At 44.5% G+C, this 26,451-nt stretch overlaps 1 protein-coding gene across 3 annotated transcripts in view; it reads left to right on the forward strand.

Moving 5' to 3' along the window:
• The window catches only part of MBTPS2 (membrane bound transcription factor peptidase, site 2), a 60,541-nt gene extending 34,473 nt beyond the window's left edge, over positions 1-26,068 (forward strand). The window contains exons 6-12 of one of the 3 annotated variants that reach the window (XM_055121638.1): positions 3,281-3,399; positions 4,858-5,038; positions 18,749-18,843; positions 19,461-19,650; positions 21,471-21,546; positions 23,313-23,531; positions 24,055-26,068. In XM_055121638.1, coding sequence (XP_054977613.1) covers positions 3,281-3,399; positions 4,858-5,038; positions 18,749-18,843; positions 19,461-19,650; positions 21,471-21,546; positions 23,313-23,531; positions 24,055-24,058 — 884 coding nt within the window. In that variant the 3' untranslated portion in view covers positions 24,059-26,068. Of the gene's footprint in view, positions 1-3,280; positions 3,400-4,857; positions 5,039-18,748; positions 18,844-19,460; positions 19,651-21,470; positions 21,547-23,312 lie in introns of all 3 variants that reach the window. The other 2 variants (XM_004612238.2, XM_055121639.1) reach the window with 2 other exon arrangements.
• The last annotated feature ends 383 nt before the right edge of the window (positions 26,069-26,451 follow it).

Below are 26,451 nucleotides of genomic sequence, written 5' to 3' on the forward strand. Positions count from 1 at the left end.
GTGGTTTGGGACCATTCCCAAGCTTACCCCATCTGACTGGGGAGGTTGGATACTTTAAAGCTTGAGCCTTATAAGGAGGTGCTGGGGGCCAGGCCACTGGGGCCAGCCTAGTGATGCTAGAGGCTGGCAGGAGCTGACCCACCAGGGCTCAGTGCCATGCTGTGCCAGGGATAAAAGTTGAGGCCTCGACATTCTGGGCATGTACTCCAGCTCATGGAGCTCTCTCTGGTCTTTTATTTTATTTATTTATTTATTTATTTATTTATTTATTTTGCTTTTGGGTCACACCCGGCAATGCACAGGGGTTACTCCTGGCTCTGCACTCAGGAATTACTCCTGGCGGTACTCAGGGGACCATATGGGATGCTGGGATTCGAACCCAGGTCGGTCGTGTGCAAGGCAGACACCCTACCTGCTGTGCTATCACTCCAGCCCCCTCTCTGGTCTTTTAAATAGCATGAGATAACTGTATACACTCAAAAGATAAAATGATTTACAATTTTGAATAAGAAGTTGGATTTTACTCTTCACTTAGCAAATGGAAGCCAAAACTTACTCTAACATCTGGTATTGTTCAGAGGGGTAGGGAAATATGCCGCTCACAAGAACACAAGAACATAAATTCCGACAAATTCATTGGAGACCCAAAAGGGATTTCAGGAGGTCTGACCCCACCCAGCAGTACTTGAGAGTACTTCCAGCTCTGTGCTCCGGACCAGGGAGGGGACGTGTACCCCTTGGTGTTGCCTATGAGCTTCGCCCACCAGACTATCTCCCAGCACTGTGTTTACAACAACAACAACAACAAAGATTATTTGGTTTTGTGTATATATCCTCTTGACTAATTTTGGAATTTAACAACTTAAAATATTGAGCGGGGACATCTTAGGGCGTGAAAATGGTAAATGGGACATATATTAACTAGGTAATATTTGAGAAGCTATAGTAACTAAAGACAGGGGCCGGAATGCTAGTCCAGTGGGGAGGGGATTTGCCTTGTACGCAGCCTACCCGCTTTCCATCGTCCCGTATGGATCCCCGAGTACCGCCGGGAGTAACCCCTGAGCATTGCCGGATGTGACCCCAAAAGAAAAATAAATAAGAGCAACGGTGACAACTTTCCACATGGTGACTCAAAAAAAGTTTTAAAAAAAATTTAAAAAAGAAAAAGAAAGAAAGAAAGAATGAATGAAAGAATGACCTAAACGCTTATAAAACATCCCAGACATTGGACTGGAAAGATGGTGCGGGGTTAATGCACTTGCCTTGGGGCGGCAGAGAGAGTATGGATAGGGCGCTTGCCTTGCTCGAGGCCCACCGGGTTCAATCCCCAGTATCATATTGTCCTGTAATCACTACCAGGAGTGACTCCTGAGCGAAGAGCTAGGAGTAAGCCATGAGCACAGTGTGGCTCAAAAACGAAAATAAAATAAGGCACTTGCCTTGCACACAGCTGACCCCAGTTCCAGTCCCCAGGACCCCATACGGTTCCCTACACATCTCCAGGACTCAGCCCTGCGCACAGCTAGGTGTGTCCTCTTACCTCAAAAATTACCAGTCCTGGGGTCGGAGCAAGAAGAGTACAGCAGATAGGGCGTCTGCCTTGCACGCGGCCGGCCCAGCTTCTCTCTCCAGCTTCCCGTAAGGGTCCCCAACACTGCCAGGAGTGATTCCTGAGTGCAGAGCCAGGAGTAACCCTGAGCATTGCTGGGCATGACCCAAAAAGCATTTAAAAAATACCATTTCAAAGGTAAGTAGTTCATCATCATTATAATTATTCTGATTTTCCAGGACTCTAGCTCTTGTTAGCACTAATATTCCCAGTGTGGCTTCCAAGTCCTGGACTCCTATTGCGCTCAGTCATAGCTATGTTCCAGGCAGTGAGTAGGACACAGATGTTCCTACCACTTCAGTCATATGCTGTCAGTTCAAACAGTCTGAAGGCCATACTCCGCTTCCTGTTAAGCCTGAGCAAAGCCTTTAGCTTCTCTTTCTATGATTATTGAACGCTGGTTCTCAACACTGATACTTTTCGTCTTCTGGGGATGTTTGGAATGTGTGCACTGGGGACATTCTTTGATTGTTTCGGAGTCCAAAGAGCACTAAAAGCATTTAGTAGCTAGGACCTGTCACTGTCACTGTCATCCCGTTGCTCATCAAATTTGCTCAAGCGGGCACCAGTAACGTCTCTCATTGTGAGACTTACTATTACTGTTTTTGGCATATCAAATACACCATGGGTATGGGGCTGGAGAGATAGCACAGCGGGTAGGGCGTTTGCCTTGCACGCGGCCGACCCGGGTTCGAATCCCAGCATCCCATATGGTCCCCCTGAGCACCGCCAGGGGTAATTCCTGAGTGCATGAGCCAGGAATGACCCCTGTGCATTGCCGGGTGTGACCCAAAAAGCAAAAAAAAAAAAAAAAAAAAATACACCATGGGTAGCTTGCCAGGCTCTGCCGTGCAGGCAAGATACTCTCGGCAGCGTGCAAGGCGGACGCCCTACCGCTGTGCTATCACTCCAGCCACAGTGGCTAGGACCTAGGAATGATAAGTGTCCTGTAATGTGAGGGACAGTTCTCCCTGTCAGCCAAGAGTCACTGCCCAGAGAGCTGGTAGTACCCTCCCACCATCCTGCCCACCCAGAACTCCCACGGGCAAAGCGTGGGCTCCAGCCTGATGCACAAAGTGTTCTTTTGCCAAATGTCATTTAGACTTCCCTACTCCAACAAGAATGCTGATTCATCTTAACTTCTGCTCAGTTTTGATGTTCCTTTCGAAGATCAAAATAGTTCATATGGAAAATGTATGTATTTACTGAAGAGGCGATAGTAAGAAGTTAGTAGTTCTTTTTTTTTTTTTTGGATCACACCCGGCGTTGCACAGGGGTTACTCCTGGCTCATGCACTCAGGAATTACTCCTGACAGTGCTCAGGGGACCATATGGGACGCTGGGAATCGAACTCGGGTCGGCCGCATGCAAGGCAAATGCCTTACCCGCTGTGCTCCAGCCCAAGAAGATAGTAGTTCTATTACTGCATATATATTATATATGTAATAGCATTTAGATCCTACTAGTGTTGAATCCTATTAGCAAGCAGTCTTCCTAATGTGGTAACAGCCTGCTCATTTTAGATTTAACTGAGTGGCAAAAGTCTGTAATTGACCATTTATCTGCCTCACTGTCTTCTAGTTACTTTGCTAATTTATGAAAAATGATAGATGGTTTTAAAGGCCAAATATTGATATTGTTCCTGTCCTTTTTTCCCTGTCTTTTCAGGTATCTGGCATAATTTTGTCCTTGCACTCCTGGGTATTTTAGCTCTTGTTCTCCTCCCTGTAATTCTCCTGCCATTTTACTACACTGGAGTCGGGGTGCTTATCACTGAAGTGGCTGAGGTAAATGGTGGATTACTAGTGGCATTCTTTTTTCTTTCACAAGATTTTCTATGTGTATATAATACCTTTACATATCCACATATTACATGTAATAAAAATACTCTTCAGGTCCAAAACTTTTATTCAATTTCTCCTAATATGCAAAAAGCTCATTTTGTGACAAAGTTACTATACTGCTTTCAAACCAACCTAATGTTTTGTGAAAATATTGATTATTTTTTAAAATACTATTAAATACTATTATAACAAGATCTTCCAGTGTTCATAAGTGAAAGAGAAAAAAACAAAACAACCAACTTCCTGACTGTTGACACTAAAATGGTAAAAGTTTTCATCAAATTACTAATAAACATTAGTCTGAATCGTATTAGGTTGAATTGCTAATTTAACCTGTAGTTTGTTATTAAATGGTTCATCTACCTTTACTTTTTTAAAATTTTTTTATTTTTTAGTTTTTGTTTTTTGGGTCACACCCGGCAATGCAAAGGGGTTACTCCTGTCTTTGCACTCAGGAATTACTTGGTGCTCGGGGAACCATATGGGATGCTGGGAATCGAACCTGGGTCGGCCGCATGCGAAGCAAATGCTCTACTCGCTGTGCTATCGCTCCAGCCCCTTCAGTTTCTTTTTATTCCTCTGCTTCTAAGAAGGAAGAAAAGTGGAACTTGGGCTAAGGAGCCATTGAAGTGGGCATTTTCATAGGCATCAGCTGATATGTTCTACTCCGTGGTTCCCTCCCTTAGCTCATGAGGGAAGTACCAGCGTTCCATTCAGGCTGCAGGGAGATGAAAATGGCCTTTCACCTGAGCGTGCTTTTGGGAGATGAAAATGGCCTTTCATCTGACGGCGTGGTCTGTATTTTTGGCACTGTGCAGAGATAAAGGACTGGTCTTAGGATCTTTTCCAGAAAGTGGGAGGAAAATTGTGATACCTGCTTTCCCCAGAAAGTCTCAATTAGCAACTTGAGGAAAACTTTTATCATTTTAGTGTCAACAGTCATTGTCATCATCACTGTCATCCTGTTGCTCATCGATTTGCTCGAGTGGGCACCAGTAACGTCTCCATTGTGAGACATGTTGTTACTGTGTTTGGCATATCAAATACGCCACGGGGAGCTTGCCAGGCTCTGCCGTGTGGGCGAGATACTCTCAGTAGCTTGCCGAGCTCTCCGAGAGGGACAGAGGAATCGAACCCGGGTCAGCCACGTGCAAGGCAAACGCCCTACCCGCTGTGCTATCGCTCCAGCCCAAACAAATTATTGAGATCAGTTTTTATTAGCTTCCTTAGACTACACAGGTTGGATTCAAAACCTTTGTAGTCTGGTTTGTCTTCTGTATATTCTGGATTATCTTCTGTATTATTCAGAACATGCAACTGAATTTAGTGTCTTTAACTGTGATTTGTTCGATATAACCATATTATTCTCCACACATTGTCTGACGTTGCCCTCTTCTCAAGGACTCGCCTGCCGTTGGACCTAGAGGCCTTTTTGTGGGAGACCTTGTCACCCATCTACAGGATTGTCCTGTTACTAACGTACAAGACTGGAATGAGTGTCTAGATACCATCGCCTATGAGCCCCAAATTGGTTACTGTATAAGCGCATCAACTTTACAGCAGTTAAGCTTCCCAGTTAGAGGTATGTATTTCCTCAGTACAATATAGTATCGGGCAAGCTTGCCATTCACCAATCTTAGACCATGTCTGTAGAGTTATTTTGTTCTGATTTTTTAAGCGAATTAGTGACATAATAGGCTTGAAGTAGTAGAACTTCTTCTTGGTAAGTTGTATATTAATATGTATGTTTTCATTATTATATACTATTGTTGAACTTTTGACTAATATCATTATATATTTGACTTTCAGAACTCCATAATTCTTTTTGTACCCAAACAACTTGCATTGAGTCAGCATTCATCTCAGCCATAATGATTTAACTGAATTCCAGTAACTAAATGCCCCCATGCTGTATAGATAGTAGCATATCCAAAGCTATTTGTGGGAATTGTTTTATGTGGCAAGCATCCAAAGAAAGTCATCTCACATCCAAAAATACCCAGTTGGTATCAGATATGTTTTTCTGTGTATCAGGTAACAGGAAGGAGCAAATATATTCTCAGAAGGTAAGTTATGGTGAGCTTTCAAAGATTTGGCCCAAATTATTGATAGTGTTGGAAAATACAAATTATGCTCGTTGACTGTCTTCAAGTCAAAAAAATACCCAGATACTCGTCCTTATCAACCTGGGTTAAGAAATATGATTAATAATTGTGTGACCGGAGCGATAGTACAGTGGTACAGTGAGTATTGCCTTGCACACAGCTGGCCCAGGTTCAATTCCCGGCATTCCATATGGTCCCCCAAGCAACACCAGAAGTAATTCCTGAGCATGAGCCAGGAGTAACCCCTGATCATTGCTGGGTGTGACCGAGAAAACAAAAATTAAAAAAGAAATATGATTCATAATGAGAATATATTTGGATATGATACTATGTACCACAATGGCTACATATTAAAAATTGATTTTGCCAGATGTGATCTTCATGTATTATATTTGCAGGCACATATTACTCACTTTTTATTTTTTTATTAAATCACCAATTAAACAGTTACAAAGTTGTCCATGATTGGATTTCAGTCATACAATGTTCCAGTACCTGTCCCTTTTTTGACTTACAGAAGCCTAAATGACACTGGAATCAAAGTTCTCCCCAATAGGGTTTTTTTAATTCTTTTTTTTTTTTTTTTTTTGCTTTTTGGGTCACACCCAGCAATGCTCAGGGGTTACTCCTGGCTCTGCACTCAGGAATTAACCCAGGCCGTGCTCAGGGGACCATATGGGATGCTGGGAATTGAACCCGGGTCGGCCGCGTGCAAGGCAAACACCCTACCGGCTGTGCTATCACTCCAGCCCCGGATTTTTAATATTCTTGTGTTATCACATCTTTTGTAAACTCCCAAGGAGCATCAGCAGATGAAGGAGCATCGACCTGAATCCCTCACCTTATTCTCATTCTTTACAAAAATGAATTTCTCACTATCAATTACTCCTTTCCCATCCTTCTACTACAAGACGTGTTGGGGCTTAAATTTGTTTATTAATTTTCTTTTTGTATTTCTTTTTAACAAAACCTGCTACCATTTTAATTCTTTCCTCTTCCCCTGTGGGCAGTTGCTGCTGTCGTGATGACTAAGGGTCCCGTACACACTTGGTTGTGATGCTTGTGACCCGGGGTGGGGGGGTCCCATATTTTTTGTTGTAGTCCTTGCCACTGTACTCACAGTTTCGGCGTTCAGCTGTGGTGCTTGTGTACATTGGGTTGTAGTGCTCCCCATGGGTCACATACCTAACACAGTGCTCACACACCGGGTCGGAATCTCCTAGTTGTGCTTGTACAGACCTGGCTGCATGGCCACCATTTTTAACCTCCTCTCCCTCTGGTACCCTTAGTTCTGCTGTCAGTGTCCACTGGTCTGGTCGATTCAATGTTTATTTCTTTTTCTTACTCATCCATTTTTTATCCTTCTAGCACACACATAGGTAAAATCATCCCATATTAGTCCCCCATATTTTGGTTGTTGCTTTCTTGAGGGCTACACCTGGCAATGCTCAGGAACAACTCCTGGCTCTGTGCTCAAGGGACCATGTGTTACTGGGGATAAAATCTGAGTCTCTCATGTGCAAAAGATGTGCTCAACCCTTTGAGCAATCTGTCTAATCCTCTAATGTTTTGTGTTCACGTTTTCATGTTCCTTGGTAGAATCCCATGGAGGGATTGCTGAATCATATGGTAGCTCTGTCTTCAGATCTTGAGGCAGCTCCATAGTATTTTCTAACGTGGGTGCACTGATTTATGTTCCCACTAGCAGTGCACAAGGGTTCCTTTGTCTCCATCCTTGCTGGCACTTGCTGCTTTTGATGTAAACTGTTCCCACGGATGTGCGGTAGTATCTGTCTCTTATTTTGCATTTCTCTGATAATTGTGCAAGTTCTTTTGATACCTTGGATCAGCTTCTATTGAGTGTACAATGTAGAAATGACTTCTCCCATTCCATAGACTATCTTTTTGTTCTGTTTTTACTTTCTTTTGTTGAACAGGGGACTTTCAGTTTAATGTAGTTACAATTTAGTTGCAGTTGTATATCTTTAATTCTTGCTGTTGTGTTTGAGTCCCGGAAGACAGTTCTTCTATTAAGGCTAAGGATCATTTCATCTGTTGTCTTTTAAAGACTTTATGGTTTGTGGTCTTATATCAGGGTCTTATATCCATTTTTTTCTTTCTTTTCCTTTTTAAATTTGTTTGAATTTTACTTTTCCCTTTACACTTTATATGAACACTGTGCTTTACAAAGTTGTTCATGATGATTTATTATAGACATTCATTATACCAACGCCAGTCTGACCATCATTGCACCTTCCCATCACCGTTATCTCCAATTTTCCAAACCACCCCTTAAGCCTGCCCCCATAGCAGGCCCTCAATAATCTATGTTATATTTTTGATATAAATAATCTGCTAAAAGAATGATTAAAAAGAAACGTTCCCTTAAAAGAAAATTAGTGAAGATTGTTGTATCTCACCCTGGAGTCATTAAGCCCTTGTATAAGAGGTTATTAAAATGTTGTTTCATCTTCTGTGTTTAACTTTTGTTAATCAAGATTGGTTGCCTTCTATATTATGTCCCATCCAATGTGTTGTGCTACTCCTGGTTTACTAGTGTAGAGTTTGAGATGTCTCTCCAGGAAGTCTAGAATTTTAAACGGGATGGTACAGCTAGAGTTAAGTTTTTAACATGGTGACGGCTTTAGAAATTGTGCTTCATTGCAGGGGCTGCTGGAAATGCAGGGAGATGGGAGGAGGTAGCCTGTCCTTTACATCATGAAAGTCTGGGAATTTCGGTCACAAAACCCGAACACTTGAGTTTTTCAACAGATTCATTTCTGGATGAGGCTTGTCTTAAGCAGTGAGGTCCGGCCAATGAGCGTGGCAGTGATCGCGCATTGTGAAGGCTTCTGGCTGTTTGGGCAGCTGCTGGGCTCACCTGCCTCCCTCTGGGGTACCTGAATGACTCAGCCTTGTGTGGCATCTGGAAGAATTTCTGTGGCTTGTTGGTCTCTTTCAATATTTATTTATTTATGAGTCTCTGGATCATGGCCAGTGAATGAGCTTATTTGGCATGGGAGATGATTTATGGATATGACTTCCAGGGCTTCCAGAAGTATAGGGAGATGGGGGAGGTAGCCCATTCCTAACTCCATGAAAGCCTGGAGATTTGTCACAAAACCTGCATTCCAGAGTTTTTATCAGATTAAATTCTGGATGAGGCTTGTTCCTAGCAGTGGAGTCTGGCCGGGAGCATGTTGGCAATTGTCTATTTTTCTTTCTTTTTTTGGATTGTGGGGCATACTTGGTGGTGGTCAGGAACTCAGAGGTCACTCCCAGCAGAGGACTGAGTGGTATGATGGATCAAAAATGAGCCTCCTATATGCAAATTATGCACTGAGCAAATTTAATTATCCATCTGGGTTAGAGAGTAGTGCAGTTTAATTTTGTTTATTTGGGGTTGGGGGGGGACACCTGGGGATGCTCAGAGGTTACTCCTAGCTGTTCACTCAGGAATTATTCCTCGTGGTGCTCGGGGAATCATATGGAGTACCAAGGATAAACCCAGGGTGTCTGTGCATACAAGACCCTTCCCTCTGTACTATCTTTCCAGTCCACATTTTAATTCATCTGCATATGTCATCTAGTTTCCTAATACCATTTTTGACAATATCCAGTAGGATTGTTTTATTTAATAAATCTGTATTTTGGATATTTAGAGGGTTTTTTGCCTTTTCCTGTTAGAATGGAAATGAAAAATTTCCCAGATGTACCCTGAAACTCTTTCCTGAATACCTTTTTAATATAACACTACTGCGTGTCATATGCATATTTTGGTGTTTTTTCTTTAAAAGCCTAAAGTAAATTGTTATAATTCGCACACTAATAAAAATTCAACCCCCAAATAATTCTTTGTTTTAGAATTAACCCCAAACCAATTATTCTTAAGTATCAATTGCATCTCCTGTGGAGCAACTCTATCAAGATACTTGTTTGTTTTGGTAACCACCTGGCTATGCTCCAGGCTTACTCCTGGCTCTGTGCTCAGAGATCACTCTTGGTGGGCTCGGGGTACCATATGAGGTGCCAGGGAATCAAATCCAAGTTGGCTATGTGCAAGGCAAGTGACCTACTTGTAGTACTATTGCTCCAGACCCTCAAGAAAGTTGTTGATTGATTTACTCACTTACGTTTTTGCAGTGTGGAGGCTGAGGCCTGGCCTCTTGCCTACAAGGTTGAGACACATCTCCGGCCCCACATGTTTTGATGTTTTGATATTATAAGTTGACTATGTCTCATAAACCTATAAACCTATATATATATCTGTTTAATCTTTTTTTTTTTTTTGCTTTTTGGGTCACACCCAGCAATGCTCAGGGGTTACTCCTGGCTCTGCACTCAGGAATTAACTCCTGGCGGTGCTCAGGGGACCATTTGGGATGCTGGGAATCGAACCTGAGTCGGTCACGTGCAAGGCAAACGCCCTGTCCACTGTACTATTGCTTCAGCCCCTGTTTAATCATATTTAACACTACCTACACTTAACCAGTTATAGGAACCTTAATGACTGTAATATAATTTAGGATATGTATTAGATTAAGAGCTAAGGTTGTGGTTCATGATCTGCATCAAGAAACCTGGGTCCAGGGCTGGAGTGATGGCACAGCGGGTAGGGCATTTGCCTTGCACGCAGCCAACCCGGTTCAATTCTCAGCATCCCATATGGTCCCCTGAGCACTGCCAGGGGTAATTCCTGAGTGCAGAGCCAGGAGTGACCCCTGTGCATTGCCAGATGTGACCCAAAAAGAAAAAAAAAAGAAAAAAGAAACCTGGGTCCAATCCTCAATACCACAATAAATAAAAGTACTAGATTAATTCATTGTAATGGCAGGTCTGACCTGTAGAACTATGGACATTTAAGAAATTTATGGATTAATCTGTCTTACATGTACCTCATTATAATCTATTAAAATCCCTTCATTATAAGTAGACCGGAGATATACATTTAATTATGGCGATACAAAATAGCTAAAAATCATAAAAGTTATCCATGATTAATTTAGAGTGGGATTTAGTATAAATAAAATTGTAAGAGTTTTGACCACTTTAAAACAGTAACACCAACTTGGAAATAGCTAATCCTTGAAATTCTTATAAATTATCCAACCAATAATTTATAATCTTTCATATCCCGATTCTCAAGGTATATTCAATTTTGAGCACCATTTCACAAAATATTGATTAAGGTACTTAACTAAGCAGACTAGATGCTCTCCCTAAAATATTAACGATTGCCTGGAGAGGTAGTACAGCCCTGCACAGCCAAGCCAGGTTCTCTTCCCAGCACTACATATAGTCCCCTGTGACCCAGCCCTGCCCAGAGTGATCCCTGAGTGCAGAGTCAGGAGTAAGTCCCGAGCACCATCTGGGTGTGGCCCCAAAGCAAAAAAAAAAAAAAAAGAATCTGACAAAAGAAATGAAGAGGCAAATTTCTGCCAAATTAGTAACATGTAGTTAATCTGCCCAGAGTGACCAGCTAGTTCATGAAATCGTTGGGTTCTACTTTTTCATTTTCATTTCCCTTTTTATTTTAAACATGAACCCGCTAAACTCTGAACATTGCCACCCGAACGCAAGCTGCTTTCGTCCCTGCCCTGTGCCCAAGGACAGCCGAAGGAGCTTTTTCCTCCTGCTCCTTGCAAGCGGGACGGTCTTGCTGGGAAGCCTCCAAGGGCGTACTTGATTAGAAACTGGGGCCCTTTTTGCATCTGAAATTCATCTGTGATCTCCTTCTTAGTTAACTTTCTCTCAGTTCACTCTTCAAGTGTCTGCTTTGTGGGGGGGGTGTAGGGGTGAGGTGGGGCCCCTCCCGGCTCTGTACTCTAGACTAGCTCTCCAGCCCCAAGATTTTGGATTATTTGGGGGTTTTTTTGTACCACACCCAGTGGTACTCAGGGGTTACTCCTAGCTCTATACTCAGGGATCAGTCCTGGAAGTACCTGGGGGACCATATGGAATACTGGGGACCAAACTCGAACCGGCCCCATGCAAAAGCAGCCTGTCCACTATACTATCACTCCTGCCCTTCAAGCGTCTGCTTTTAAGATGTCTGGGTCTCCATATGCTGCTTAGTAGTTTGAATGAAATAGAAGTTACTGACAAGAAGCAGTCCAGGACTGGAAAGAGAGCTCGAGAGAGGCTGGAGAACATGTTTTGCATGTTGGAGACTCAGGTTTAACCCCCAGCACCACCTGGCCGCTCAAGTAAGCCCATAAGTCTCCTCAACCACTGCGCCGGAAGTACCCCTGAACGCCACTGGGAGTGCACCCCTAGAAAAAGAAGTACCATGCCTCTTCTTGAGTAACAAGTAGCTTCCATCCTTTCTCTTTACTGAGGAGAATCTGTTCATTTCATGTAAGAATGAAGCTGAACTCCTCCTTTAGTTTCATCAGCTATTCTCTTGGGTAAGACAGGCTCCTCAATGGGCCCCAAAGTGCAGCTGCATTTAAGGAGCCTTTAGGGAATAGTTCCCCAAAATAAAGTTGTGACCCCTGCGTCAGGCATTCCCCCCTTAAAAGTCTCTATTCCTGGGCTGGGGCTGGAGCGACAACACAGCGAGTAGGGCATTTGCCTTGCACTCAGCCAACTTGGGTTCAATTCCCAGCATCCCATATGGTCCCCTGAGCACCGCCAGGAGTAATTCCTGAGTGCAGAGCCAGGAGTAGCCCCTGTGCATCGCCGAATGTGACCCAAAAAGAAAAAAAAAAGTCTATTCCTTTCTGAGGAAGTATTTCCTTATAGAATATCTGTTTTTCTATTGTAAACAACATCAAGTAGCCAAGATTTCTTTGTGATGTTAAATTGAAGAGGGGAGAGAGAGAAGAATGTAACTTGTGTTTGGTTTGGACCACAGCTGTCTGTGCTTACTACTGGCTCAGTGCTCAGGGGTCACCCTTTGGCACGGCCAGGGATCGAAACCTGGGTCCGGTGCATGCAAGGCCCGTGCCTTACCCGCTTCTTATGCCTTCTCTCCAGACTGAAAGCCACTTTGTTTTTAATGGTGAATCACTGTGAGGTACAGTTTACATACTTACAGGCTTTCATGTTTGTGTTTCAGTCATACAATGATTGAGTACCCATCCCTCCACCAGTGCCCATTCTCTACCCCAGTGATCCCAGTATCCCTCCCACCACCCCCACCCCTACCCCCCCAGCCCACCTCGCCTCTGTGGCAGGGCGTTCCCTTTTGTTCTCTCTCCGTTTTTCAACCTATAGTTTTTTTTTAATAAAAATATTATTTTAAAAGTCAAAAGTTACCCCTCCCTGGCTGTAAGCACGGACCCAGAAGTAAGTACTGCCTGGTGTTCCCCTTCTCAAATCACTGTATCACTGTCATCCCGTTGATCATCAATTTGCTCAAGTGGGCGCCAGTAACATCTCCCTTGTCCTAACCCTGAGATTTTAGCACTCGTTCTTCCCAGCAGTGCCGCATTGGAGGCTCTTTGAGTGTCAGGGGAATGAGACCCATCATTGTTACTGTATTTGGCATATCGAATACGCCACAGAGAGCTTGCCAGGCTCTGCCGTGCGGGCAGGATGCTCGGTACCTTGTCAGGTTCTCTGAGAGGGAGAACTAGGCTATAAGAGGTAGGCTTTCAGGAGCGTTGTTTTATAGTCTCAAATAAAAATACAAAATAGCCCCCACACCAATATTTAGTTCTCACATGAACATGAGATTTTCAGCTCTTTGTTAGAAAAATCCTGTATGTCTGGAAGTCTTTGACCTGACAAGAGCAGCCTTAGCCATGGATGTGAGTTTGGGTCAGAATAACCACCCTAGGGAGCAAACTAACCCAGAAGCCATACTATTGGTGGCGGTGAAGCCAAATTGAGCATCAGCAGGTGTGTGCCACCGTCCCGTATTTAAAATTCAAGCAGTTCCTGGAGCAGGAAATAGCATGGGGAGTAGGGCTGCATGCCTTGCGTGTACAAGACTGCAAGTCCAACCCCCAGTATCACCTGACACCTGAAAACAATGAGCTGTTGCCCTCCAGGCCCCTCAAGCCGCACCAGGTGTGGCTTCGGTACTGGGCATGAGCGTGGCATCACTTGGCCCAGTGGCTCAGTGCTGCCAGAAGTGGCTGCCAGGGGCCCCAAGTACCACTTAGACCGCCAAATTTTAAAAATGTTTGAAATTCAAGCAGTTTCACATGAGGATCTAGATATCTCGTTTCTCTTGGAGTAATGGAAGACCTGCTGATTCTGGGTGCCCAGTTGAATGGTCTAGCTGCTAATTCTTCATTCTCGCCACTGCTTCCTATTTTTCCCCCACAAACTATCCAATTCAATTTTGATGTGGGGGGAGGGGCAACCTCTTGCGAGCTCCTTGGCCTCTCTAAGCATTTTTGTTACCAGACATGCTCCTATATCAATAGAGACATATGCTTGATTTTCAGTTCCTTAATCCTCCAAGAAAATTTTTTATCCACATTTGGGGGGGGGGGCTTGGGCCATGCCCAGCAGTGCTCAGGGATTACACCTGGCTCTGTGCTCGGGAGTCACTCTTGGTTGTATTGAGAGTCTAAACGCAGTATCAAGGATTCATCCAGGCTCAGCCAGGTACAAGGCAAGCACCTTAGCCCCTGTATTATAGCTCTTTCCCCTCCAAGAAAAAAAATGTTAATTATTGATGCAAGGCTAGGGATGTGGCTCACGTGACACAGTGTGTGCCTTCCATGTGCAAGACCCTGAGTTCAGTCCCCAGCACTGCATGATCCCCCGGCACCATCAGGTATAGACCCTGTGAGTAATACATACATACATATGTGCATAATCGTTGGTATAAAGACAAGTGGCATAAAACATCATTTATGTATTCACTGTGTATTTGTCTGTATTTATGAGTATAGGTTTATCTACCTTATACATGGCACTGAGAAACCGTCCCCCCCAGGGACTTTGTCAGGGAGCTCAGTGTAGCTGCCGAGACAAACCATGCACACAGCAGTGCAGTGCACAGTTCGAGTAGTGAGAGGAAACTGGGAGGCTGGTGGCAATCGGTTTTTTTGTTTTGACATTTTTTGAACCACTCCTAGTGGTGCTCAGAGGATACTCCAGTCTCAGTGCTCGTAAATTGCTCTCAGCAGTGCACTGGGGACCTGGACCATGGTGCCAGATTCATCCCAGGCCTCCCACATGCAAAGTACATATACTGGCCCGTTAAACCATCTTTTGGCCCTGGCAATCGGTCTTGACTGAAGATGACGATGGGTTTCGTAGCAGCAGCCCTCAATCTGAGCATCAGCAGCGAGTTTAATTTTATTAGACAAGATCGAAACAAACCTTAGGGACCAGAAAGATAGTGCAGCAGGCAAGGTGCTTGCCTTGCACAGGCTTACCCGGGGCTGATAGGAGCACCCCATATGGTCTCCCACTTCCCACCAGCAGTGATACCTGAATGGCGAGGCGAGGCGAGGTGAGGCGAGGTGAGGCGAGGTGGGGCGAGGCGAGGTGAGGTGAGGCGAGGTGAGGCGAGGTGAGGCGAGGCGGGGGGGGGGGGGGGGGGGGCGGGGCGAGGCGGGGCGGGGCGGAAGGGGAGGGGAAGAGGCAGGGGAAAGGGAAGGGTGGGGAGGGGAGGAGAGAGGAGAGGAGAGGGAGAAAAAGGAGAGGGGAGGGGAGGAGAGGAGAGGAGAGGGGAGGGGACGGGAATGGAGAAGAAGTTTTCTGCAGCTTGGATGGAATTGGAGGAGGTCATGCAATGTGAGATGAGAAAAAAAATTGAAAATATCAGGTGATCTTCCTCATCCGTAGTGTATAAAGAAACAAAAGCAAGAGATGAGACCATCCCCAGTGAGACAACCCTGAGAAACAGTCCATACAACAGTGGTCTGGGGCGCCAAGGGGCGGACGGTGGGCAGCAGATTCTGGCACTCTGCCAGATGATGGCGGGGTATAGTGGCGTGGTGTTACAAGGATTAAGAACTAAACATTGGCACATTGTAAATCCATTATAAAATAAATGAAGAACTGAAAAGAATGGTTTACAAAGAAGTTTTATCTTAGAGGCTTTACATTTACAGTCTGCACATTCATTCTGTAAGGAGAGCTTGATGATTCATTCTGTAAGGAGAGCAAACAGTGCATAGAGGACTGTGCTCAGGTGAATCAGAGCAGAGGTTCCCGAACATATTACACCCACAGCCCCTGTGAAGAACAAGTCGCGCATGGCCCCTGGAACTCTTAACTTCTCAGCAAACAAATAGGAAACACCCCCATTTGCACATAGGCTACTACTAACTGCCCAGGGTCTGCCCAGCGCTCTGCAGGAGACAGTAGCTTGGGAAAACAGTCTGCACTCAAATTGGAAGAAGAAGGTAAAAATTGGCAGGACTTAGCAGCTGACCAGACAGAGTTCAAGCCTGGATTCTTTTTCTTTTTTCTTTTTTGGGTCACACCCGGCAATGCTCCGGGCTGCTCCTGGCTCTGCACTCAGGAATGACTCCTGCTGATGCTCGGGGACCATATGGGAGGCTGGGGATCCAACTCGGGTTGGCCGCATGCAAGGCAAATGCCCTCCCCACTGCACTATCGCTCTGGCCCCTGGATTCAGTTTTTTAAAATCCTAAACAACTTTTTATGGGGGGGGGTAGAGTTTGAGTCACAACTGACTCTGCTCAAGGTTTACTCTTGTCTCTGTGCTCAGAGATCATGCCTAGCAGTGCTCCGGGTGCCAGGGATTGAACAAGGGGTCGGCTGTGTCAAGGCAAGTGCCTTACCAAGCCTGAATTATCTCTGTGGCCTCTCAAATTTGTACCTTATTCTTTCCCATTATAGCTGACAAGTGATTATAAACACAGATTATTTGTGCCATTCGATGTTCACAGTTAGCTTTTACATTTTCATTTTTGGGATTGGGGGAGGGGTTGCCTCCTGCCGGTGCTCTGGGGATCAAACCCAGGCCTCCAATATACAAAGCATGCACTCATCCTATTGAGCTACCTCTCCAGCCCCCGCTTTCAGATTTTAAGTAATTCCTCATCACCCTAAAGTTAAATACCCATTAATAGAAAGCAAGGGCTGGAAATGTAACTCAGTGGTAGCATGACTTTATTTTTTCTTTTAACCACATCCAAAGGTGCTTAGGTCTCACTCCTGGGTCTCAGGTCTCACACCTGGCAGTGCTCCGGGGACCAGATGCAGTGCCAAGGGATCGATCCCAGGTCAGCTGAGTACGAGACAATTGCCCTGTCCAGCGTACTATCTCTTTGATTCTTCACCTCTTTGTTGTTCATTTGTTTTTTGCTCATTTTGCTCATTCTTTTTGTTCATTTGTTCAAGAGGAGGTAGCAAACAAAAGGGAAGATGTGGTCTAAATTTTACAAGTCCAGTCCAGTCTTGGACTGGAGCGATAGCACAGCAGCTAGGGCGTTTGTCTTGCACGAGGCCGACCTGGGTTCAATTCCTCCATCCTTCTGGGAGAGCCCAGCAAGCTACGGAGAGTATCCTGCCCGCACAGCAGAGCCTGGCAAGCTACCCGTGGCGTATTCGATATGCCAAACACAGTAACAACAAGTCTCACAATGGAGACGTTACTGGTGCCTGCTCTAGCAAATCGATAAACAGTGGGACGACAGTGCTACGGTGCTAATTTTTACAAAATGTCCTCTTCAAATACGGTAAAGGGAAAAAATCCGACTACACTAAAATCAAGCCCCCTTGAAATGTAAAATCATATTGTTTATTATGTAACATTTTCATGCTGGAGCTCCTGAGCGGTGTTCTTCAACCACCAGCCCACAGACCAGTGCCCGTTGGCAGGCATAGAAACATTGAAGAACATTTTTTTAATAAAACTTGTAGTGCTGGTATATAGTCTGCTTCATCACCACATTTGGGTAAAAGAATGAAAAAAAAAGAATAGATAAGAGAATGTAAAAGAAGGGATAAAAGAATATATGCTCTTTGGGTCCTATTTTGTTGTAGTGCCAGGGATCAAACCCAAAGCATCATACATGCAGAAGATTTTTGTTTGGGGGCCAGAGTGATAGTAAAGCAGGTCGGGCATTTGCCTTGCACGAGGCAAGCCCGGGTTTGATCCCCGGCATCCCATATTGTCCTCCAAGCACTGCCAGGAGTAATTCCTGAGTGCAGAGCCAGGAGTAACCCCTGAATATCACGGGGTGTGACCCAAAAAGCCAAAAAAAGAGTCTGGGAGAATAGTGACATCTTGACAGAATAGAGTTGACTTTGGGGACCCTCTGGCCCACTTTGCTAATGCCATAGCACAGAATATACGTGGTAACGGGGGCTGGAGAGATAGTACGATGGGTAAGGCGCTTGCCTCACACACAGCCAACCCAGGGACAACCCGGGTTCAATCCCCAGCATCCGATATGGTCCCTCAGCACCGCCTGCAGTGATTCCTGAGTGCAGAACCAGAAGTAACCCTGAGCATGGCCAGGTTGGCCCACCCGCCACCCTCACCCCCCTGCCAAAAAAAAAGTAGCTCAATGGTGATAATGCATCAGTATTATGAGGGCATCGCACATGGAACTAATGAAAAGCCTAGGGAGACCTAGCTTTAAGAATGAGTGCATTTGGGGCTGGCGCGATAGCACAGTGGGTAGGGCGTTTGCCTTGCACATGACCGACCCGGGTTCAATTCCCAGCATCCCATATGGTCCCCTGAGCACCGCCAGGAGTAATTCCTGAGTGCATGAGCCAGGAGTAACCCCTGTGCATTGCCGGGTGTGACCCAAAAAGAAAAAAATAAAGAATGAGTGCATTTATATGAAGACACCTTACTGAGGGGAAGCACAGTTTCTTGATTTCGAATTGCACATTTCTATCTTGATGGGGCCTTTCCCCTGAAGAGCTGGGAGGCTGAGGGCCATTCCTGGCTACCAATGGGGACATGGCGTCCAATCCAGGCTCTATGGGCCTGATAATTCAGCACTGAGGCCAGTTCAGACCGTGCTGCTGGGGGCTACCAGGAATACCCCAAAGGAGCCACACTGGGTGTTACTTAGGGGGCACAGAATTGAGCTGTGGTACTTGCTTATGGTAGGCATGCCCTCCCACCCTTCACGCCATCTCCCCATAACATCAAACTGCGACAAGTGGCCATCAGGCTGATTTCTGAATTTATTTTCGAATGTATGCACATTTTGCTTAATCTTTTTGTTGTGAAAACACAAATTTTTATTGCAAATGCACTTCTGTAACAAATTTTATTTTCTCTTTAGCGTACAAGCGACTAGATGGTTCAACTGAGTGCTGTAACAATCACAGTCTCACAGATGTGTGCTTTTCCTACAGAAATAATTTCAATAAGCGTTTGGTAAGTTGTCCCTAAAGCAGTCTTGTTTGTCCTCTTTGAAAATATGCATAGAAAACTGAAACAGTATCTATGAAAACTTTTCCACCATGCTTTATATCATTTTATTAAAATCTATATATTTTACATCACCTTTCATTGGAAAATTTTGGGGTTTCTGTTGGGGGACCATACCCGGCGGTGCTCAGGAGCTATTCCTAGCTTTGTGCTCAGGGGACTGTGGCAGTAGGACTCGAACCCAGGCCTCCTTCATGCAAAGTTTGCACTCAGCCTCTTGAGCTAGCTTTCCATCCCTCATCTGAAAATATTTTCAAATTTATAGTGATTGGGGCCAGAGAGATAACCCAAAGGGCGTAGCGTATACTTTTTGCATCCTGGCTGACCCATTTCGAAGCCCAGCACCATATGGTCCTCAGAGCGCCACTAAGCAAGGCCCTCCAAGCTACAGTTGATGGTGATACTTTATTAGGCTGCAGTGGAATACTTAAATCTAAACTTCTATGGTATGTACATAATGGCATTTCTCTAATATGAACTTCATTCGGAATGTGCTGGAGAAAATGAGAACTTTAACTTGGTATTTTTCTTGTTAACAAATCACTTTGATGCTTTTTTTATAGCATACCTGTCTACCTGCCCGGAAAGCAATTGAAGCCACCCAAGTTTGTCGAACCAATAGAGATTGTCAGAAAGCCTCAAGTTTCTGTATAATACCATCTTTGGAAACTCATACTCGCTTAATTAAAGTGAAGCACCCACCTCATATTGATATGTTATATGTAGGACATCCACTGCACCTTCACTACACAGGTGAGTAAATCCTCTAGAAGTCATTTAGAACTATAGATTCTCCCTGGGAGAAACTCAGTAGAGGGCCAGAGAGATAGTTCAATGGGTACGTCGTTTGCCTTGTACATACCCAACCCGGGTTCAATCTCCAATGCCCCATCTGGTCCTCCGAGTCCTCCAGGAGTGATCCCTAAGCACAGAGGCAGGAATAAACCTTTAGTATGACCAGATGTGGCCCCAAAACAAAATAAAACAATTTAATTTGGGCCAGAGATACAGTCCATTGGTTGAGGTGCTTGCCTTTGCGTGTAGCCAACCCCGGTTTTATCCCTTGAACACTGCCAGGGAGCAACCCCTTGAACACTGTTGGGTGTGGCAAGACCTCCCCCAAAATAATTTTTAAAATTTCATTGTTTCTTACAGGGGCTTTCCCAGAGGTGCTGAGGGCATAGGGTCTCCGCCTGCAGTGCTTGGCCCCAAGGTGAGGGCCTGTGTGCTCAGACGCGGGTGGCTCATGCGGGCTCTACCACTAGACCCATCTCCCCCAGCACTTCTTCAATTCTATTTCACTTTATTTTTGTTGTGCTGGGGCAGAATCCAGAACCTCGTGCAAGATGTGTGCTCTACCATTGAGCCACAATCCCCATCAAAAATTCCTGTATCTGAGTCCTTGTTTTACCCAAGTAGGAATAAGAGAAGCCAGAAGGAGGCCCAGTGGCACGGTCATTGGAGAGAGTGATGTTTTCAGAGTCTGTCTTTTGGGAAGTGTAAGGATGGGACAGAATCCAGAACCTCGTGCAAGATATGTGCTCTACCATTGAGCCACAGTCCCCATCAACAATTCCTGTATCTGAGTCCTTGCTTTAGCCATGTAAGAGTAAGAGAAACCAGGGGGCTGGAGCGATAGCACAGCGGGTAGGGCGTTTGCCTTGCATGCAGCCGACCCGGGTTCGATTCCCAGCATCCCATATGGTCCCCTGAGCACCGCCAGGGGTAATTCCTGAGTGCAGAGCCACGAATGACCCCTGTGCATCGCCGGGTGTGACCCAAAAAGAAAAAAAAAAAAGAGTAAGAGAAACCAGAAGGAGGCCTAGTAGCACGGCCACTGGAGTGAGTGCTGTTTTCAGAGTCTGTTAAAAGGAGTAAGGACTCTTATCTTGTGTTGGTTTTCTTTTTTCTAGGGTAAGGATTCTTTGCTAGGAATTCTAAAAACATGTATATTTGGGGGAGGGGGAAGGAAGCCTTCCAAGTGGGGCTCAGGGCCCCCGAGGGACCATTCCCTATAATATTCAGCTGACGGAGACAGAAGGTCAATGCCAGCAGCCTGAGCGTGCGGTGCAACAAGGACCCTGCATGCTGGGGATTGCCCTGGCCGCCCGGGCAGTGTTCGGGAGCCACCTGGCAGTGCTTGGGTAGGAGAGTATATAGAACTGGGGATCAGGCCGGCCCTTCAGCATGTACAGGAATAGCGCTCAGAGTTCCGGCCACAGCACTCACATGCAGGCAAGTGCCTTCCCTCCTCTCCTCGCTCGGCTCCTGTTTCTAGAAAATCTCTGGTAGCTATCGATAGTGTATCTTCCGCACTTGTCTCATCCTCACCCCCAAATCTAAATACACCTTGGGACGTGTGTTTAGCATTTCTTCTATTTTTATTAAGTCTTCTAAAATAATTGATTGATGTTTTCATATGTGACAATCATAGTATGCATGCGTGTGCTTGGGAAAGACTTGCTTGGCCACTCGTGTAAGCTAGCCCATTTTTTGACCAGAGGGTAAAGTTCATAATCCTGTAACTTATCTGGCATGAATAATTTTCACTACGCCCTGCTTTTCTTTTCCAGTGAGCATCACCAGTTTTGTCCCACGTTTCAACTTCCTAAGCATAGATCTTCCTGTGGTTGTGGAGACATTTGTCAAGTATCCTTTCTAAAGTGGGAAATGTGTCAAGTGTGTTACCTGAAGCTAGCCCCGTCTTAACCGTGACTGGGGCATGTACAGACCTTACAAGGATCTATTAAGTTCTATCTATAAAGGAGACTTTAGAAGGGACTGTCGCTCCATGCTAGAACACATGCTTTGCATATATAAGGCCCTGAGTGTGATCGCAGCATGATTTTTGTAAGATTTCAAAGTTGAAAAAGATGAAAGTATGTATAGCGGGGATAAAGTTAGAGGAGAAATGAGATTGAGGAGAGAGAACAGTTAGCATGTAAAAATTTAAAAAAACCCAGAATATAAATGTCTCTCTAGGGGCTGTAGTGACAGTACAGAGGGTAGGGTGTTTGCCTTGCACGTGGCTGACCCGGATTCAATTCCCAGCATCCCATATGATCCCCCGAGCATTGCCAGGAGTAATTCCTGTGCATCGCTGGGTGTGACCCAAAAAGCAAAGTATAAATAAATAAATAAAAAAATAAACAAATAAATAAATAATCAGTGTCTCTAAAATCTACTAATACCTTGGGGTTGCAACAATAGTACAGCGGGTAGGGCATTTGCCTAGCACACAGCCAATGTGGTTTGGGTCACTGGCATCCCCTAAGCCCCAGCAGGAGTCACCCTGAGCACAGAGCCTGGAGTAAGTCCTGAGAACCACCAGGTGTGGCCCAAAAACAAATAAAAGAAAATCTATTCATTTCTGAAAATTAATAAAACCTAGCAATAAGTTTGCACTGTAGAACTGTCATCCTGTTCATTGATTTGCTCGAGTGGGCACCAGTAACGTCTCCATTGTGAGACTTGTTACTATTTTTGGCATATCGAATATGCCATGGGTAGCTTGCCAGGCTCTGCCATGCGGGTGGGATACTCTCGGTAGCTTGCCAGGTTCTCTGAGAGGGATGGAGGAATTGAACCCGGGTCGGCTATGTGCAAGGCCCTATCCGCTGTGCTACCGCTCCAGTCCATCAATAAGTTTAGAAAGGATAAACCGGTTCCTTATCAAGTGATGAATTCAGCCCCTCCTGAACATGTTTTCATGAACCAAATGGGGCAAATGCATAAGAGAGATTAAATGGGTGTCCACTACCAAATAGCAATTCAGAGGACAAAATATCATGGTGTTTATTTAGAAATTTTATATGTATGTATAAAAGTGAAAAGAAGGATCAAAGATAATTTTCCCTTCTTACTCTTTTGTGTTTGGGGATCGTACTCACTGGTGCTTGACGACTACTCATTGTCATGTGCTAAGGGACCGTGTGGTTCCAAGAAACACACCTAGGCCTCTACCTGTAAAGCATGCACTCCAGCCCTTTGATCCATGTCCTACGCCTTAATTTCTTACTCCTTAAACATGCCTTCCCTTTGTATCGTTCTTGGATTGGAAAGGCTTAGTCGGGGGGCTGGAGCGATAGTACAGCGGGTAGGGCATTTGCCTTGCACGCTGCTTACCCGGGTTCAAATCCCAGCATCCCATATGGTCCCCTGAGCACCGCCAGGGGTAATTCCTGAGTGCAGAGCTAGGAGTAACCCCTGTGCATGGCCGGATGTGACCCAAAAAGCAAATAAATAAATAAATAAATAAATAAATAAGGAAGAACTTATACTGGCAGACAGAGATTCAAGAAAAAGAAGTAAACTCTATTTTAGCCTCATCTAATTCTTTTAAAAGATCTTCTGACTTTCAGAAGTGTGGCTTCCAATGAGACCTCATTTTAGGTTCCTTAACTGATTTTAATCAGGTACCTGATATCCCTCTCTGGAGCTCTGGCTATTGTTAATGCAGTACCCTGCTTTGCTTTGGATGGACAGTGGATCTTAAACTCATTCCTGGATGCTACCCTCACCTCAGTGATCGGAGATAATGATCTCAAAGATCTGATTGGATTTTTCATTTTGCTTGGTGGCAGTATACTTTTAGCTGCCAACGTCACCTTGGGACTCTGGATGGTGACGGCGCGGTAATGTCTACAGTCAGCCTGACAGGGTCTTTGAGTTTCAATAGACAGTATTGAAAACCTTACTTGATATAAAATATGAAGTGTGTCCTTAAAATTACATTTTAACCAGCAGTTTAAATCTCTTCCAATAGCCTGAGTATGCAGTCTCTGAACTCTGAGGTGGGGGAAAACACAAAGTGAAAGGCGTAGTTCCTAACAACATTCTTGTTTTAAATACTGAATTTAAAACTCTAGGTACTTGGGGAACTGTTTCTAAACAAGTGTGAATTCATGTGAAATCATTTTGTGTGACACATGTTGGCTAGTATACGAGAGAAGATAATGGGGAGGGGGAGGGAGAAATTGGTGGAAACGTCTTGGGAAAAAAGTCACTCGTCCAGAGTCGAAGAGCAGACTTTGGCTCAGTGGAGGGGTGACCATTTTCTCGGCCTATAAATTCTTGTGGTTCCTCTTGCTTGAAAAATATTTTTAAATTTTGATGATGTATTCTTTTGTACTCTTACAAGCTGAGTTCTGATTCCAGATAAATGAATGAAGTTCTGTACAACGAATCCAATGATGTCAAACATCTGAACAACGTCAGAAGTAGGACCTGCAATATCATGAGACTTCCTTTGCTCCACAGAGCTGCCTCTTTGCTAATGTAACTCGATACCCTCAGCCAGCAGCATCAGCCGTGACCTTCAGAGCCATTTGCTGCCAGGGACGCCGCCTGTGAACTCAGGCCTTCAGGGTTGACCCTCAGAACTGAGCCGGGTCTTCTGGTGCATCACAGGACCGTCTGCAATCCTGCTTTTCGTTCTCCACAGCTCTGTGAACTTTGAGTCTTCCAAGGTAGACATTTTCTCTTGTGCTGCTACAGCCATCTGGGGCCTAGCTCCTGGTTCCTGTTTTCAAGAAGCAATTGCCTGAAGCCCTCCCCGTGGTTCTGGGCGTTGGGTTACCAAACACCTAGTCCATGCTTCCCGGCTTTCCCCTACGCTACCTCTGCGGCTCCACAAGAATGGTTACACATGTGTGCAAACCTGAATTTGCCAAGCCGGGGAACTTCCTCTTGGTGTGAAAGAACCCTTTCTACTTCCAGGTCTTTTAGACCAAAGCTGCCATGCCGGGAGGTCTGGGAAGCGCGCAGGCGACAGCCACAGGCTGACCAGCGGGCCCAGCTTCGCTCGGAGATGCGCCGTGGTCATCTCTGTAAGGCTATTCAGTGGCTCTCTAGACACTAAAGCTTCCCCCATCTTTTTTGGGGAAACTCTCTAGAGTAAACTGCAAATCTGCCTGCCTTCTTAAATATGAATTACACAATGACTAGAATGTTAACATTTTATTAATGATGCTGGGTCATCGGAGGTGACCACTACTGCAAACATACACGTCATTTCCTGGGGAAAAAAAAAAGGGATTTGTTCTCTTCTTAATCGTTCAGGATCAAAGCATATTTAGCATAGGAATGCTCACATCTGCTCAGGTAGTCTGGGGAATGCCATGAAATACTCATAATTAAGTCAATGACATGCGCTAAGCAGTTTACTAATGAAAATGTTGTGTATATACAGGTCAGTTGTGTGTTTTTTTAACTGAGAAAAAAATTTTAATAGGGGAAACCTATCATTAACTACTTTTTCTGGATGAAAACATAAACAACAAATCACCTCATTTTCCTGTTGCTGATAAATATCTTGGTTTGTCTCCATAGAGTTCGGGTTTGGGGACCACTCTATTAGGATATTGAGCACATCAGTCTCATTTGTATAGAAATGGCCTCACAGTGTAAGAAAGAAAGCATTATGTGTTGTCTCTCAGCTTCATTATGAGCACTTCTAGAGCAAAGATGTGTCCTACTCACCTTTGCATCCCTGGCCCAGTGCATGAGACTTTCTGCTTAATAAATGTGGTTGAATGAATGATGATTAGTGTTATTTATGGATTAGACAAGCATGTTCCTATTTAAGTAAGCTGTAAAAATGTACTGAGTATTTACTGTAAATATATGTTAACATAAAGAAATAACTTGGAGAGTCTTTGTGTCCCTGGTATATTCCCATCTTTATGAAATCAATTCATTTTTATTTCTACAGAATGATAAGAAACATGAATTGTCTTGAGGACTTAAAGAGGAGTGTTTTCTGTGTTGTTACTTTGTTCAAGAGTAAAACTGTATTCTCAGTGTTCCTATTCTGCATTGTTTACATTTTTGAGGCTTTTGAAAAATCATCAGCAATCTGTAAAGAATGTGTGTATTATTTTCAGCAGCTGTTTGAAAAAGACATGCAGTTAAACTTGACTTTTTGATCATTGCTCTTATAGGTCATCGTTCTAGCAGTCTAACAGTAAATTGTAAACATGTGCTTCATGGCTATGTGGCTGTCAGTCATCATTTGTCTTATGGTATTTATTGAATGTCCACATACTAATGGTGCACGGGTATTTTTTTTCTATAAATCTTTTATCTGTGTTGTGATTCATTCTTAAGCTTTAGATTGGAAATACTATAGTGGCTGGCATTTGATGTTTAGCAATAAAATAATAAATGTGGACCAGCATTGTCGGCTTTTAGCATCTCTCTGTTGTCTTAAATGTTTTTTTTTTCAATTTTACTTTTTTATTGAATCACCGTGAGATAGAGAACTACAAAGCTGTTCATGATTGGGTTTGAGTCATACAATGTCCCAACATTCATCCCTCCACCAATGTAATTTCCCAGCACCAGTGTCCCCAGTTTCCCTCCCACGCCTCCAGTTCCCCCCACCCCAGCCTGCCTTTTTGACAGGACCTCTCCTCTCTCTCTCTCTCTCTCTCTCTCTCTCTCTCTCTCTCTCTCTCTCTCTCTCTCTCTCTCTCTCTCTCTCTCTCTCTCTCATTTTGGGCATTATGGTTTGCAATACAGATGCAGAGAGGTCTCTTTTTTTTTTTAAATGAG

The sequence above is a fragment of the Sorex araneus genome, chromosome X (genome assembly GCF_027595985.1).
Source record: "Sorex araneus isolate mSorAra2 chromosome X, mSorAra2.pri, whole genome shotgun sequence".
In the NCBI taxonomy this organism is placed as follows: domain Eukaryota; kingdom Metazoa; phylum Chordata; class Mammalia; order Eulipotyphla; family Soricidae; genus Sorex; species Sorex araneus.